The 15,892-nt window shown below is 49.0% G+C and overlaps 1 protein-coding gene across 1 annotated transcript in view; it reads right to left on the reverse strand.

Annotated features, from left to right (window-relative positions):
- RHOQ (ras homolog family member Q) overlaps nt 1-15,709 on the reverse strand; it is a 35,299-nt gene extending 19,590 nt beyond the window's left edge. The window contains exons 1-2 of the mRNA XM_072937780.1: nt 15,229-15,709; nt 14,619-14,677 (exon numbers count right to left, since the gene is read on the reverse strand). Coding sequence (XP_072793881.1) covers nt 14,619-14,677; nt 15,229-15,370 — 201 coding nt within the window. The 5' untranslated portion in view covers nt 15,371-15,709. The remainder of the gene's footprint in view (nt 1-14,618; nt 14,678-15,228) is intronic.
- Nucleotides 15,710-15,892: the final 183 nt, after the last annotated feature.

A 15,892-nucleotide genomic window follows, 5' to 3' on the forward strand; every position in this document is an offset into this window, starting at 1 on the left:
AAGGCAGACGATATTTATTGCTTGGAAAGGGTAGACCAGAGAGTTCCCTGCGTAGGAGGACACCAGGCTCAGTTTAACACGCTGAACACACAGGCCAGGGTACAACTGAAAACTGAGACCCCTACCCTGCTTCCTCCACTCATCCCCCCAACCCCAGAACCACCAGGCAGCCCAGCAGCAACCACTCAGACAGAAGAGTGGGAGATTCTCTTCTGGGGAATATGACCAGCCCAAATGGAAGGACCAAAATGTGACATTACCGGTTCTCCAAGGAAAAGGTCCAGACAGATCACCCTATAGCAGCGGTTCTCAAACTGGAGTAAGGGGAACAAGGGGTGATGTTGCCCCAAGGTAACATCTGGAAATGTCTGGGGACATTTTTGATCATCGCAACTGGGGTAGGGTGCTACTGAAATCTAATGGGAAGACAATAAGGGTGCTGCTAGGCATCCTACAACACGCAGGACAGCACCCACAACAAATTATCCAGCCCAAAATATCAATGGTGCTGAGGCTAAGAAACCGAGACCATCAGTCAAGGCCAGAGTCATCCAGACCCATGGATACACAGAGCTTCCCACGTTCCCCAGGGCCACTCTCACAAACAGGAGCAGACACCTGAGGAACTGCCACAAAAGACAAAGATCAAAATGAGAGACTCTACAGGGAGACAAAAAACTTCAAAAACCTATCATTAATATCCTCAGAGAAATTACAGAAGATATTCAAACCAAAAGCAAGCCAAACCAAACTTAGAAGATGCTAAAGGAAAAAAAAAAAAAAAAGAACATCCAAGAACAGGAAAAGATTCTTGAAAATTAAAAACAGAATCACATTTAAAGAAAAATATAATAGAAGGGGGATGGATGATAAAATTAAAGAGCTTTCCCCAAAATAAAGCAAAAAGACACAGAAAGGGCAAATGTAAGACAATCAGAGAACCACCTCAAGAGCTCCAACAGCCAAATACTGAGAGTTCTAGTGTAACAGAAGAGATTAACTGGAAGTGAAGCAATCAAAGAAATGAGCCAAGAGAATTTCTCAGAACTGAAGGACCCGAGTTTCCAGAGTGAAAGAGCCTACAATAGCCAGCTAGATTCTACCCCGAAGACCATGAGTGTGAAATTCCAAGGAGGAAAACCAGGTTCCTGACAACATTTCCAGGGTCACACTGGCATCAGACTTTTTAACAGCATAAATTGAAGCTAGATGGCAATGGAGCAATGCCTTCAAAATTCTGACGGAAAAATGATTTCCAATCTATTTGCAAACTGTCAATCAGGTATGAAGGAAATTCAAACATACCAGGTATCCAAAGTTCTCCCTACGATGCCTTTTCTCAAGAAACATGCTCCACCAAAATGAAGAAATAAACCAAGAAGACATGAAAAATAAAAATAGGGATCTAATACAAGAGATAGAGCCAGAGGGAATCCCCAAAATGATGAAGGAAAATCCCAGGATGACAGCTGTGCAGCAGGCTAGAGGCAATTAGCCCAGCCCGGAGCAGGTCAGCAGGCTCATAAGGGACATCTCCAAGAAGAAACTGGCAGAGTACCTGATTATGTTGGAATGCATGGAAAGGCATTTGGGATAAAACAGACATGCAGTGAAGACTAAGCAAGGGAAGAAACAAGATACTCAGTAACTCCAGCAAAACCAATAGTCACACAAAGGGGTAAAAGTAATTATAGTACACCACATGGGTCAACTGTGCTAACAGTGATAAAAATAAAACTATGAACCAGTAATTAAACAGAAATTACAATATAGCTACTGGGAATGGGTGGATGGGAAGTGGAAGGTATGTCCGAAAGGGAACTAGAGCTTCATCATTCATGATGCAAAGTCAAAAGAGGATTTTTTTTTTTTTTACCGAAATAAACAGCTAAAAATTGAGAGTGGGAAAAGACTTTTCTGTAGGGAAGTGGAGACGGATCTTTGGTTTCTCCTTAACAGGCTCTTATAGAACTGTTGACTCTTTAAATCATCTGCATATATAATTTTAATAAAAAATAAAGTGACTTTTTTAAAAAATTGGAGTAAAACAGAATAAAGTATAAAGAAGTAAATTTCTAAAAGTATTCAGTATCACTACTAGAGCCAACCACTTTAACATTTTGACAATTTTGTTCTAATTTTTCTTACACATTATACATATGCATATTTTTCAAAGTTGTAATCATGCCATATATAGTTTTGATTCCTGTTTTTTCACACTTAACACACCATCAGCCTTTTCATATATCTTTAAATATTTGTTGAAAGCAGTTTTTAATGGCTATGATTATTCTAATACACATCATACAATCATTTAACAAATCTTTTTTATTATGCATTAACGTATTTACAACTTATCACTATTATAAACGTCTCTGGGAAAAATGTCGTTTTAGATAAATCTTTTTGTACACTGAATGAATGTTTCCTTGTCATAAATTCATAGGAATGGATCATCGAAAATTTAAGTGTCTTTGCCAAATTAATCTCCAAATGGATCATGTCAGTTTTTACTGATAGGCACATGAAGCATTCACTTCCCTGACTCTTGAGTATCAATTTTGCCAATGTTGTCCAACTTGATAAGTGAAAAAAAGGTTTTATTTGCATATCTTTGCATATTGTGTGTTCACTGGCTATTAGTTTTTCTTCTTTGTGAGCTCCTGGTTTATGGCTTGTGTCCATTTTTCCACCGAGATCACATGGTAAATTAATGCTTCCACAACCTTACTTCTATCTGGATCTCCCACGAGTTAACACAAATCAGACCCGTGGATCTGATGCTGCATGAGTGCCTCCCTAAAATCAAGTTCCTGAGTCATGATGGCCCCACTGAGGCCCTGGCTTTCTGGGAAGCTCCAGGCAAGCAGCCTGGCACCTTTATGACACTCCTCACACTTTACCTGTTCTTTGCATGTCCCATTTCCTGCTTGCATTTTGGCCAACTGTATACATCTCTTGCCAATGGACACTAAGCTCCTACAGAGGAAGAACCCTAAATGATGGATCTTTATGTTCCTCACCTCACTTGGATTTAACACTCATATATATGATGAATAAAAGATACAAGGGTGTGAATGGGGGGGGGTGCTATGAAGAGAGGCAGAGAGAGAACTAGAACACTGAAAGGGTAGAGAGACCAGAGCCCACCCCTGCCAGAGGCCGTGGCAAAGACAGCACCAGAAGTGCGTGACCAGCAGAACTTCGCTTTCGGCCTCGCAACCCAGACAATGGTTCCCAGGGCCTCAGGCAGGATGTCCGTGAAAGGACGACTGACAAAAAGGAAGAAAAAGGACAGACAAGGATTATTCAGCCACAAAAAGAAATGAAGTAGTGATATCATCTACAACATGGATGAACCTTGAAAACATGATGCTGAATGAAAGAAACCAGACCCAAAGACCATATGTTGTATGATTCCATTCATATGAAATGTCCAGAATAGTCAAATCCAGAGACAGAAAGTAGATTAGTGGTTGCTAAGAGCTGGGGGGAGGGGAGAATGGAGAGTGACTGTTAATGGATGCTGCGTTTCTTTTGGGGATGATGAGAATGTTCTGGAATTAAATAGTGGTGATGATTGCACAACGTTGTGAATGTATAAAATCCACTGAATATGAATTACAGATCAATTATTAAAAAGGAAAGAGGAGTAAATATATCAAGCAGTCTGGCCCACCAGGGATTTCTGAAGAATTGCTGTGTTTGTAACACCAACTTGCCTAGACTCCAGTGCTTCCATCGCTGCCCTGTTAGGTCCAGCAGCAGGAGGTCATGGTCCCCCCAGGGTAGCAGGCAGCAGGCAGCAGGCAGCAGGCAGCAGGCAGCAGGCAGCATCCACTCACAATGAGCAAGTCAGCCCATTCACTGCTCCCTCTCAGCCCCTGCCTTTTTTTTTTTCCTGAACAACTTTATTGTGGTATAATTTCTGTACAGTAAACTACACATATTTCAGATGTACAACTTGATGAATTTTGATAGATGTAAACACCTATGAAACCACCTCCAAAATCGAGATACCTAACATTTCCATTGCTTCCCAAGAAGTGCAAATTTCGAACTCCTCTAATTTATCCTTTCCCATCCCCTTTGTCCCCTAATAACCATAGTTTGTTCTCACCCCCTACTTTTAACAGAGGGTCAGAGGACACTCCAGAGGGACACCTGACATAAAACACACTGAAGGAATCCTATAGATCCAGGCTTGCTGGAGAACCGCACACATTCTGGCCGATATTTTACCCAACTAGACCTGGCAGCCTTTCTGCTAATGGGCTCCATGAGTAAAGACATGAGTTCTACTGTGCGGGATGGTCAATATATTACAGCAACTACCTATAACCTTAAAGATCTTCAATAATGTCCAGATGGATCAGAACTCCCTTTAAAATGAGCTGATAAGAAAGCCAATATGGCAGTGTTATAAAGTCATGGGAAAGTTTCTTTCCAGGATCATCTTTCTGCCAGATTCCCCTAAATTCAGCACACATGTTGTGTGAGTTGTGTTAAGTGCTATGTGCCACATGCAGTCCCCTCTTGGGGGGCTTACAATCTGGGGGCTGAGTAAAGATTTACCCATGAATAAAACAAAATGCTAGCCTGTAGCCTCTAGACAATTTTCTCCATTGAAATTCAAAGAAGGGGTTAACCTTAAGAGGGCTGGAGTCACAGAGGAGGCGTTCATGGGATGCCTCAGCCTCAGAAGGACCTTCTCACTTTCTGCAGGCTGAATGAAGACCAGAAGTGCCCTCCTGCTGGACAAAGCCCCTGTCTGAAGAAAGCAGGGACCCCTTTCCCATCCAGCCCCTTCCCTATCCCTCCAGAGCCCAGGACGCCATGAGAAACACCTTTACTGTGAGCCCTGAACCAGCTCGCTGGCAAGGACAGCCCTTTGAAAATTAAGCTGGGGTAAACAGAATCTTAATTGGGCTGGACAACAAGAATGAAATGCTCTCCCTCAGTGGCAGCTCTTAGAGGGGGTGTGCTTTGAGCCAACTCATTTATAATCCCAACCATTAGGCCATTTGAAAGAGGATGGTTTTTCTCCTCTAGCATAAGTTTTGGAAAAAAAGAAGAGAGAGCAAGAAAGAAAGAAGAAAGGATGGAAGGAGGAATTTAAGAGTGAGGAGGAGGGCAGGAGAATGGAGGACAGGACGTGTACAAGGAAAGCTGTGGTCAGCCAGAGAAGTAATCACTGCCCAGGGGGTGTCTGAGTAACAGCCCTTCCTCCAACAGCCCCAGTGACCTGCCTGGGGAGTTTTAATGCAAAAGGATGTCACTGCCCATCTGTTGCTTTGGAATTAATTTAGCACAAACCAAACCAGCATCGTCTTCAGGGGTAGGCCTGTCACCTTTCAGAGTGCTAACCTCAGCTATGGGGAACAGAGCAGGGCCTGCATCTCAAATCTGTCTGGCTGCTTAATTTATGGGGGAGAATATGGCTTGGCACTTAGGCATCATCAAGGAATAAATACCCATGGAACCTACTGTGTGCACAGCCCTGGGCATACCAGTGGAGCCAAGGGCAGCTTAAGAAGTTCTGCTTCCATTTTCTCCTGGTAGTGCCTTGGCTCCATGTCCACTAGGCAAGCCAAGAAGGCAGCACCAGTGGCTGAATGATTCAAATCATTCCAACAACTATGATGTGTTCCAACTGTGTGTAAAGAATTAGAGATAAGGGTATGTGGAGGCATGTTTGATTGGGCGGGAGTTAACAGATGAATCAGTTGCACTCTGGAGACAGTGTATGAGTAGAGCATATATATATAAGTGTGTGGGGGGGAGTGTGTGTGTGTATACAAGTGTGTTGGGGGAGGGGAGGAGGGAAGGTGGCTTGCTAAGAGGAGATACATTAAGTTCACAATTATTCATTAACTTGGTGGCTCTCACATTTAAGCCAGTATCAGAATCACCTGGAGGGCTTCTGCTTCAGGAGGTCTAGGGTGAAGCAAGAGTTAGGATTTCTAACAAGTTCCCAGGAGGTGCGTGTTGGTTCAAGGACCACATCTGAGAACCAGTGCAGTAATTCAAACCCTTGCTGAGCATCTAGTACATGTGAGAATCCAATCTGAGCACTTTTTCCACCTAAAATCGACCTGGAGAAACTTAGGCAGCTTAGCTCTTAGGAACAGTTCATCTCCTGGGAAGGACAGAATCCAGCCTCCTCTGAGCTCCCCATGAACAGGCACCCGCTCCCCTCCTCACTTCACCCAATTGTGAGTTCCCTGGGGGCAGGGCCTGTGCCCGACCTGACTTGTAAGCTCTGTCCCTGGCATAGGTCCCAGCCCAGATCTGGTGCTTGGGGAATGTTTGCTGACTGACTGAATGAATGTTTTCATCTAGTCCTGACAGCCAGGGCAGATGCCCGTGCAGAGGTGGTGTCAACGGGATGCTCAGGAAAGCAGGCAACACTAGGAGCTGGTGGCAGAGGAAGTCTTTGGGTACATATCCAGGGCATCCAGATGGAAAAGGGATAAACAGGTTGAAAATGGCAGTTTTTACTTAAACAAGAAAACTCGTCAAGAGAGAAAAGAAAAGCCTGGAGCAGCCTCTATGGGATGGAAAAGATACCGATCATTTGCAAGCTGCAGCAGCCCTGCCCAGCAGCCCCCCAGCACAACAAGCTCATGTCAAGTCAAGGCTGGCAGCAGGAACAGGGGTGAGAAACTCGAAGGGGTAGAGAGGGAGTCCTGCCTCCGCCTCCTGAGGACAGTCAGCAAACATCCACCGGGCACATCCAGGCCCTCCTTCCCGGGAAGAGGAGACACCTGCATGAGCACCAAGCCCCTTCCGCAGCCTCGCCGGCAGTGCAGTCACCTGTGCCACCCAGGGGAGCCCTCTTTTTCAGCAAGAGTGGAGGTGAATGAACAAGTGGACAAAACACCCTTAACTTCCCAGGGTAGGGGTGGGGTGGCAGGTTATTTTTTAGGAGCCATTTCAGCAGCAGCCCCTAGTGTCCCTTCTAGAGACACCATTCCACCAACTCTTCTGTCTAGAAAAGTGATGTGCCCAGAATGCACTTTTTACATGAAATAGGCAACAACAGAAGATATGTGGGGTAAAGGAGACACAACACCATCAAGCTGATTCACATGAGTAATTTAACATTAAAAACCCAGGCCTTGGGGATGGGTGGTGTGGCCTTCAGCCTTGGTGTTGCCTTTTACCAGCCGTGTGGTCTCACAAGTCAAAGTGATGCAACCACCACCTGCTTCCTTTACTCACGGGGCAGGTGAGAGGCCTCATAGCGACACCAAATGCAACACGATTGGCACCCTGCAAAAATGCCACTCAGTGACGAGAGTGTCATGATGAAACCCCAGATTCTACCCTGAGTCTGGGCAGGGCTGGCAAGCGTAGGGATTGGGAGGGAGGCGGCTGCTCTACCACCCCTATCAGTCACTTGAAAAGAAACAGCGACCATAATAAAGGCCCCTTCCCCCACGGTCTGTTCTTTCTCTTAAAATCAACAAGCAACACAGCACCAGATTAATATCTCTCTAATGACTAAGCCATCAGTTACTGGGTGAAAAACTCCGTAATGTAGTTATCATCCTCACGCCACATGCTGACACTGAGAGCAGGGATCCGAGGTACCCCAAAGAGACACATTTGGGACAGTCCATACGTGCAAGCCCCGTGCTGTTCCTCTCCACCCAGAATATCTGCTCTCCATGACCCTCTGCCTGCATGCTTCATTTAGTCCAATGCATCCCAAGCTTTCACTTCATGGTTCAGAGAGAAGAGCTCATGTGTTCAGCACACAGTGGAAGGGGTAGAAGGGCCACAGAGTAAATGACTGAGGTTAGACTGCTCAAGCTGGAAGGGACAACCTGAGCCCAGGGCTGTCCATCCCAGGCCCCATCCAGCTGCCTGGAGGTCAAGAAAATTCCTTATCTGGGAACTGGGAAGCTCTGACTTGATTTTATAATCCCCATTTTACAGATAAGGAAACAGAGGTTTTGAGAGGTCAAGCTCCTTGCTGGGAAGTGGACCCCAGCAGTCAGTCCAGTGTGGGAGCCCACACTGGTAACTAGTCTACTGTACCGCCTCCCATCTCTCCCTGCAAGCCGAAATCTTCCCAAAGCTTGTCCCTACCACCTCCTCTCAACGGGACTCAGTTTCACAGGAGGAGCATTCCCCACTGCATAGGTGGATTTTTCTGCCATCTGATACCCACATGCTTCCCCCACAGAAGATGGGAACACAGAGCAGGCGCTGAATCAGCACCAGCTGAACTGAACTGGTGTGGAGCCCCCAAAGCCGGCCTGGGCCATACCACCAACCAAGTGCCAGGCCACAGAGGACGACAGCACACATCATCTTTAACGCTCACAGCAACCCTGCCAGGTGGCTGTTATCTCCCCAGTTCACAGGGAGGGAAGCAGCCGGCTGGCTGATGGGCTTAACAGCAGAGAGAAGGAGTTGGGATTCAAAGTTGGTCTGGAGAATCCAAAACCGACACTTCTGCTGCCAAGCTGCCTCCTCCTCAAGGGATCTGAGAGTGAGAGGTCTCAGGAAAGACACAGAGGTCTGCGCCTGAGAGAGTACCGGGGGATGGCCCACTGGTGACCACTAAAAAAGGTTCCAGGTGGGGATAAAAACCAGTGGCCTGCTACATACCCCCATGCCTGTTACTCCTTTGAAACTTGGAGACGTCTACTAAATTAACAAAGCTTTTTTCCGAGAAAGGGTTTGTGCCAGAAGCTATTATTTAACAGCTATAACCTGAGTCTTTGGTTAACCTTTTAGCAGAAATGTGCTGACAGCCAAATGGGAATCAACTCAATTTAAGAAATATTCATTGTAGGCCTACCATGCACCAGGCACTGGGCTACGTGCTGGAAATGTGCTGGAGAAAAAAGACACAGCCGTCTGTGCTCACAGAGCTCAGAGAGAACAGGGCCAGGCCAGCAGGCAGTGATCTGGAGAACGGTGCTCGGGGAGCCAAAGGGCTCTGACGACCTGCGTGGCCATCCTGCCGCCCCGAGCAGCCTCCCTGGCTGGGTCTCCCCTCGCTTCCTCGTGCAAAGCAGCTGCCTGCCAGAAACTAAAAGAGGAACAGCAAACTGCTGAGGGCAAGGAAAGCTGCTCCTTGACCCAAGCATGCCAAATTAGGGCAAAACCAAGCCCTCTGAGTGAAAGGAAATTCAGCTGAGGCGCACAAATTTTAAAAACATGTGTGGTCTTGGTCTTTGTCTCTTTGTAACGGCTTCTTTCTACTCCTCCTGGCAGTACAGCCATTCTGTATCTGAAGCCTCTCTGTAGTAGCAGCTGCTACCAACACATGTGTCATTGCTAGAAACCGATAGCCCCATGGAGAGCTGCTATGTTTTGTTTTGCTTTAATACCATTAAGACTCATCTCCCGAAACCCCAAATTCCACAACAAAACCACAAACACCCAGCTCTCCCTAAGGCCTCTGACCCATGAGCTTAAAAGCGATGCTTCCCACCTTTTCCACATCCCGCCACACACAGAGGTGACAACATATGCCCTCTACCCTGCCCTCGAGCTGAGAGGATGGTATCCCAACACACCTGTGACATGGTTCCTGCTACACCTGCTGGGATATTTTAGTTCCCAGAGTTTAAATGTCACCAAACCTCAGAAGAATCATGACAGAAGTGGAGAAGCCAGATGGATCAGAGGGCCACATCCCAAACCCACATCAGAGTGCTGAGAGTGGGCACACAAGGCACTCGGTCACCACAAAGGCTTTGGAGACAACAAAGGATGGCCACATTCCCCACGCAGAGGAGGAAGCCAGTATTCCGTATGACGCGGTGCAGGCTAGAGATATAAATAGCTTCTAAAAAGGTTAGCAAAATGCACAGATGACAAATCTACAGTAGGTTACTAAGGGAAACCAGGATGCTCAGTGCCAGCATTTCACCTGTTACGGCTGACATCTGGAAGGAACCCTGCGGCTCCTCCCAAACTCTGTTCCCTGGGCCTCTCAGGGATGGGGCAGCAGGGACCTGGAGCCTGGGTGATGTGAGCAGGCACTTCCTAAGCCCTACTGATGTTCCCTGCAGGCCCTTCCAAAGTAAGGAAAATCTTTTTGCCTCATCACGTCTAGGTCTGGTTTCCATAAGCCCAATGACTGTCAATTTCCTTATCTGGGAAAAAGTCTACTTTGGAGGGTTTTGTGACGAGTCTGCCTGAAGGTGGGAGGCGTCTGTGAGTGGCCATACCCTGGGCTTTCCCCTCCCCCTTTCTGTTATCCTGGGCCCTTGGGTGCTGCCCAAAGAAACACTGAAGGTGGGGCATTCCAGAAGGCCGGGCGTTCCCAGACTGCCCTCCCAGGAGATTCCCTTTGGGAGGGGAAGTGCATCCCTGGGCACCCAAAGGGCTCGCGAGGCAGTCCCAGCTGCTGGGCTGTGTCAAGGAATAGAACAGACCTCACTTGTCACTGAACCAGCCCCAGGGGACCCCTGAGTTAAGGATATTTTTAGCTCTCCTGTACGCATCCTTGAACTTGTGTGTGTTTAAGTTAACAGATATAGCAACAGCACACCCAAAAGCACACATATGGACTGCCACACACAGCCAGTGGCTAAATCTGGAACTCTAGGGAACCCAAACTCACCCCCAACACACACCCTCCTGAGTTGCAGGTATTACGGGACCTGGGATTAAACTGGGCATCAGTCCTTCCCTTTTCAGGGTATCAAGTTCTGCCTTCCTGCCAAGGATGAACAGAGCAGCCTGGAGCCCGTAGCTTGAGAGCAGTTTGCCAGGCAGCTCCCCTTGGCTCATCTGCCAGAGCCAGAGCTCTTCCCACTTCCCCAGAGCTCCAAGCAGTGCAGAGGATGGAGGGGAAATCTCACCTCTTCCGCCCCTCTCTGAGCAGACAACGGCCGCTGCAGAGCCTACCCTGGAGCCCTGAAAGCTGAGCCAAAAAGGAGAAGCGCCAAAAAGCCAGAGAGGCCCTGGGCGGAAGCCAGACCCTCCACCAGGCCTGGGGAGGAGGAAGGCAGCACCCTCAATTTCCACTCTGAAATGCTTGGCAGCAGAATGCAGGGGATGCTCCTGGGCCACCCAGGGGCTTGGCCAGAGAGGGGGCTTCCCTTTGGCCTAATGCTAGTGTGTTGCGGGTGTTGACGGACATGCCCCAGGCAGAGCACGTGATGGGGACTAACACTGCCCAACACACTCACATTCGTGTATCTTCCCCTTGTCTCTCTGCCAATAGCAGCAGAGGTTAAGGGGGAAGTAGCCTGCTCTGGAAGGCAAAAGGTCATCTACTACAGTCATCTCTTGAAGTTCCCCAATATGTTCTTTTATCTCTGAGTTGGGCCATTGTTATCTATGGCTTTGAACTTGACTGGAGTCCAAGAGGGGACCCAAGAAAAGAGCACAGACTAGAAGTTCCAATCTGGGGGAGGTAGTGCTGTTGCTGGGAGCACCAAGTGAACGTTTTAAAGAGAAAGCAACCACCCTCCAGTGCTGTGAGCTTCCCCCTCACCCCATCTTACCTCCCAAGGTAGAAGCAGCTGAAAGCTGCATACCCTACATGGTTCTCAAATGGTACACTGAACTCTTTTATTTTTCTAGGAGTTCCTCGTACATCACTGGGGATTCACATTCTGGTCAAGAAAGGAAACCATCTGACAAAACAGAGCATTTAGAGCAGGAAACACTCGACTGTGTCCATGGGTCCAGTGATGGGGACCATAGGAATTAAGAAGTACAAACCTGGCTCCACACCTCCGCTGAAAAGGTTCTAGGATCTGGCATCTTACTGGAATTTTTATCAACTTTAGGTATAATGCACTGTCCTCTTCCACCTGTGACCCCCTTCCCCCACAAAACTGCCCACAATGGAGCACAATAATTTCTCATAATATTTCTTACACATCTACTGTGAATGAAGAATGGTATCAGCTCCTTTTACATACATTAAACACTTTAAGCCAACCTACAACATCACGGTATAAATTCTAATTATCCACATTTTTACTTGACCACAAAGAAGGTAACTAGCTTAGCTAGAGTCTATGACTGGTACAGCAAAGTGGAGATCTGGGCCCAAGCTTGTTTGGTTTCAAAGCCCAGGCCTTCCTCTGCTGCCCAGCAGGCTTAAAATCTTCCCTCTGATACGGAAATGCATGTGTATGTGTTTCTTTATCATTATTATTACTGTAAGATTAATCTGCTACCATTTAATAGAAGCATGAAGTCTTAATGACCAAGTACAACACAGGAATCTCCTACATAACACATGAGAAGGCATCTAATTCAGCCACTTCCACCTATGCCGTCAACAGCTGTGGCAGACCCCTACCTTAAATTTATTATTTTGTCTCCCCCAGGTATTTAACACAGTGCTAGGTACAAAGTGGGTACTCATTTAATCTCATTGGTGATAATGTTGCTAAGATTGCCTGTTAGTAATAAAACTTAAATGCTGAAAGATGTATTATCACTATCTTTGATCCAAAAGGAGAAATCTTAGACACTGGAGAAACACCAAGGGGACCTAACACATCTCTTAGCCAACAGAGTAGGTGTCTTAAGCATTGGGTTAAAAACAGTAATATTTGAACCTTACTAGTAGGTTGATCCTACTTGGTATATAGCTTACAATCTCCACTGGAAACAGTAGCTGACTCTTTGGACCTGTGTTCTCTCCTTTCTAGGGGTGGCAGGTAACTGCCACTCAGAGAATGGCTGTGAGGATTCCAAGTACCATGTCTACAAACAACCCAATCAACCCAGGTAGCATCTCAGCACCTCCTATGACTTCCTGTGTATATAACCACCTCAAAATGGGGGCAGATTCAGTCCCATGTCCTAATCCCAGCAACACCCCTCAATAGCTGTGTGACTTTAGATCAGCAACCTAGCTTCTGTGAGTGTCAGTCTCATCATCTGCAAAGATGGAGTATCACCTATCTCACGGGGTTGTTTAGTGAAGAAAATGATATTTGCATATGGCTACCCCAGGCCTGATATGGATAAGGAACTCAGTAAATATTATTCAGATGTGAGGGTGCACAGAACAGCTCTGACATACACACATCCTGTTGAATAGGGCCCATGGTCAAAAAATGGTCATGGTGACAAGAAAAGGGAAGAGGCAGTAGCAAGAGAAGTTAAAATTAGAGACAACTCTTAAAAAACCTCTCTTCTTTCAACCAGTAATTTCAACCTGGTGTTTATCAACTGTACTGCTTAAAAGTTGGTTTTATTTGATTGAATGAGTTCTGCCTCTGGCCCTCCATACTTTCTGGTAATGACAGAAGGAGGAACAACTACAAGGCAGGCAATGAAAAGGAAACCTAGGAACTGGATGTGCTGACCTGGGTCAGTTTGGTGAAAGGGGGCATCCTCAGGCACCTCGCACGGCCGACAGTTTCCCTACCCTCCAACTCCTCTAATTCACGGTACAGAAACCAGAGGCCACATCAAGGCACCCCCCCAACAAGATATATTTCAGACTCTAACCTGGTTCTACAATTCTGAAACCCAAATCTAGAAGAGCTACAAAGAAACCTCCTCTTTAGTGACCTGCCTAGTGTGTGCCAGGCTCAGTGCTAAGCATCTAGCATATAATATGTGCACAGGGGAATGGTCTGAATTTTTTCAGCCTCATTTTATAGATAAGGAAACTGAACTACTGGACATCCCCTAAAGACACTCTCTAAGGCCCTGAGCTGCTCCCATGTCTTCAAGGACTCAAGTCTGGATGACACATGGAAACTTCTGCCCAAATTTTCAGGTCTAATCACAGGGCTGGATTCTGCAAAACTTCATTACACACATCATCTTAGGCCCACCGCAAAAGTGGGTCTGGGAAGAGGGTGGAGCTGGGACAGAGACAGAGAGGAGACCTTCATCCTTTAGAAGCCACCTGTAATTTGCAAATAACGGTCAGAGACTGAAAGGACGAGGGTGCATTTTCTTTCTGAACAATAATCTCTACCAAAGAAAACCCAGACAAAGTCATCTAGCCTTCCTAGAGAACAAAAACAACAACAAAAGCTCTTCCTCCAAGATTCACACTGAACTCCTAACCCTTCCTTCCCCTCCCTGCCCCAGGGAGTGGCTGGATGGTTGTTGTTTCTTTTTTCTTTTCCCTGTGGTCCTCTGGTAACACCACAAATTACGTTTTCAGGGACTCGAGTCCCAGAGTGCAATGATGTTGTAATAAACATAACCAGGACCAAATGCCTTCCCATCATATTAGATGATGCCATTTCCCACCAATCAGGCTCCTCGGGCAGGCAGACCACTCACCAATGAGAGACCAGACAAAGGCTGTGAGGGGAGACCTGGTCATCTGCAACTAAAAATAAGGGCGCTTCAGGATTGGCCGCTGCCACTTTGCAACAGGAGTTGGGACCCACACACCAGGCACCAGACCAAAAGCACATACAGGCAAAAACTTTCAGCCCAGGGGTTCACATGCGGTGGGCTGGTCTGGGTTTGTTGCTGAGGTTTTTTCCTCCCTTTCCCTAATTTAGTGACTTGAAAAAATAACTACTTGATCCAGAGGGGCCCCTCGCAGACACACCCACCCTCCTAGACACCTCAGTTTTCAAAGGCCCTTCGCAGTCACCCTAAATTGGGGAAAGGAAGGGGGGGTGTCGGCCAGGGGCCAAGACACTCACCTGTCCGGCTGTGTCATAGAGTCCCAGGAGGTACTGCTTGCCCCCTACGGTGACGCTGACTGCAAGGGCAGAAGTGGGGGCGGGGAAAGAAGCTCACAATTATCCAGGCTCTGAGGTAATTTCACTCCCCACCAGGACCCTCCTCTCCCAACCCAGCTGGAGGCAGGCGGGCGCTCCCCAGGAGATGCCACCCCTTCTCCCTTGTGCCTGGCTCACTGTGAAGTGGCGTGAGGCCTGGGTGCGATGTGGCCCCCAGCTGCCCATTCCCTTTTCCCAAATCCCGTAGCCACGTCTTGCCCCCCGGGGCTTGGGGGAGTAGGGAAGGTGGCTGTAAGAAGGTCAAGAAGGTCGGCCCCGGGCGCCGAGGGGGTTGGGAAGTGCGGGGCGCGGGACCCGGCACCCGGGTAGGGGCTGGTAAGAGGGGTCGGTGGGGCTGGCGAAGGGGCTGCCAGAGCCGAAGCCTGGGGGTGGGGCCGGGCGCCCGGCCGAGGGCGCGGCGGGGGAGGGGTGGGGAGCGCGCGTAGGGGAGGCGGCGAGGGGGCTCAGCCAAAGTTCCTCCAAAGTTCCCGGCCCGGGGAGCAGCCCCTTAGTCAGCACTTCCGAGGCTTACCTGCGTAGTGGTCGAAGACGGTGGGCACGTACTCCTCCGGGAAGGCGTCGTTGGCATAGCTCATGAGTAGGCACGTCTTGCCCACCGCCCCGTCGCCGACCACCACGCACTTGAGCATCAGCGCGCCGGGCCCGTGAGCCATGCTGCGGCCGGCCGGCCTCCGGGCATGGTCCCCCCGGAGCCCCCGCCCCGGCCCCGGGCTCAGCCCCAGCCCGCCTGGGGGGTCCGCCGCCGCCGCCGCCGCCGCTCCGCGCAGCAGGGCCGCCCCCCCGGCCCCATGCAGCGGCTCCCCCCGCCCGAGGGGAGGGGGCGGCGGGCGCGGGGAGCTGCCGCCGCCTCTGTCGCTGCCCGGATCCCCGCCCGGGCCCCGGTCGCCTCGCCCGCCCGCTGCCCCCGCCGCTCGGCGCCCGCGCCCTCTCCCCAGCCGGGCCTCCCCAGGAGGATCCGCTGGATCATAAGACTGGCCGGCCCCGGGGGAGACAGCAACTTTGGGGAGGGCGGCGGAGGGGAGGGGCCAGACGGCTCTCCCCGCCCCGCGCGGGCCCGGGCCCCCTCCCGGCTCGGCCCCGGAGGAGGGCGGGCCGAGGCACCTCCCCCGAATGCGGGCTGCCCGCCCCGCGCCTCCGCTCGTGCTCCGGCTCCCGCGCCCCGCGCCCCGCCCGCG

This window comes from Vicugna pacos, chromosome 15 (assembly GCF_048564905.1).
Source record: "Vicugna pacos chromosome 15, VicPac4, whole genome shotgun sequence".
Classification (NCBI taxonomy): Eukaryota; Metazoa; Chordata; class Mammalia; order Artiodactyla; family Camelidae; genus Vicugna; species Vicugna pacos.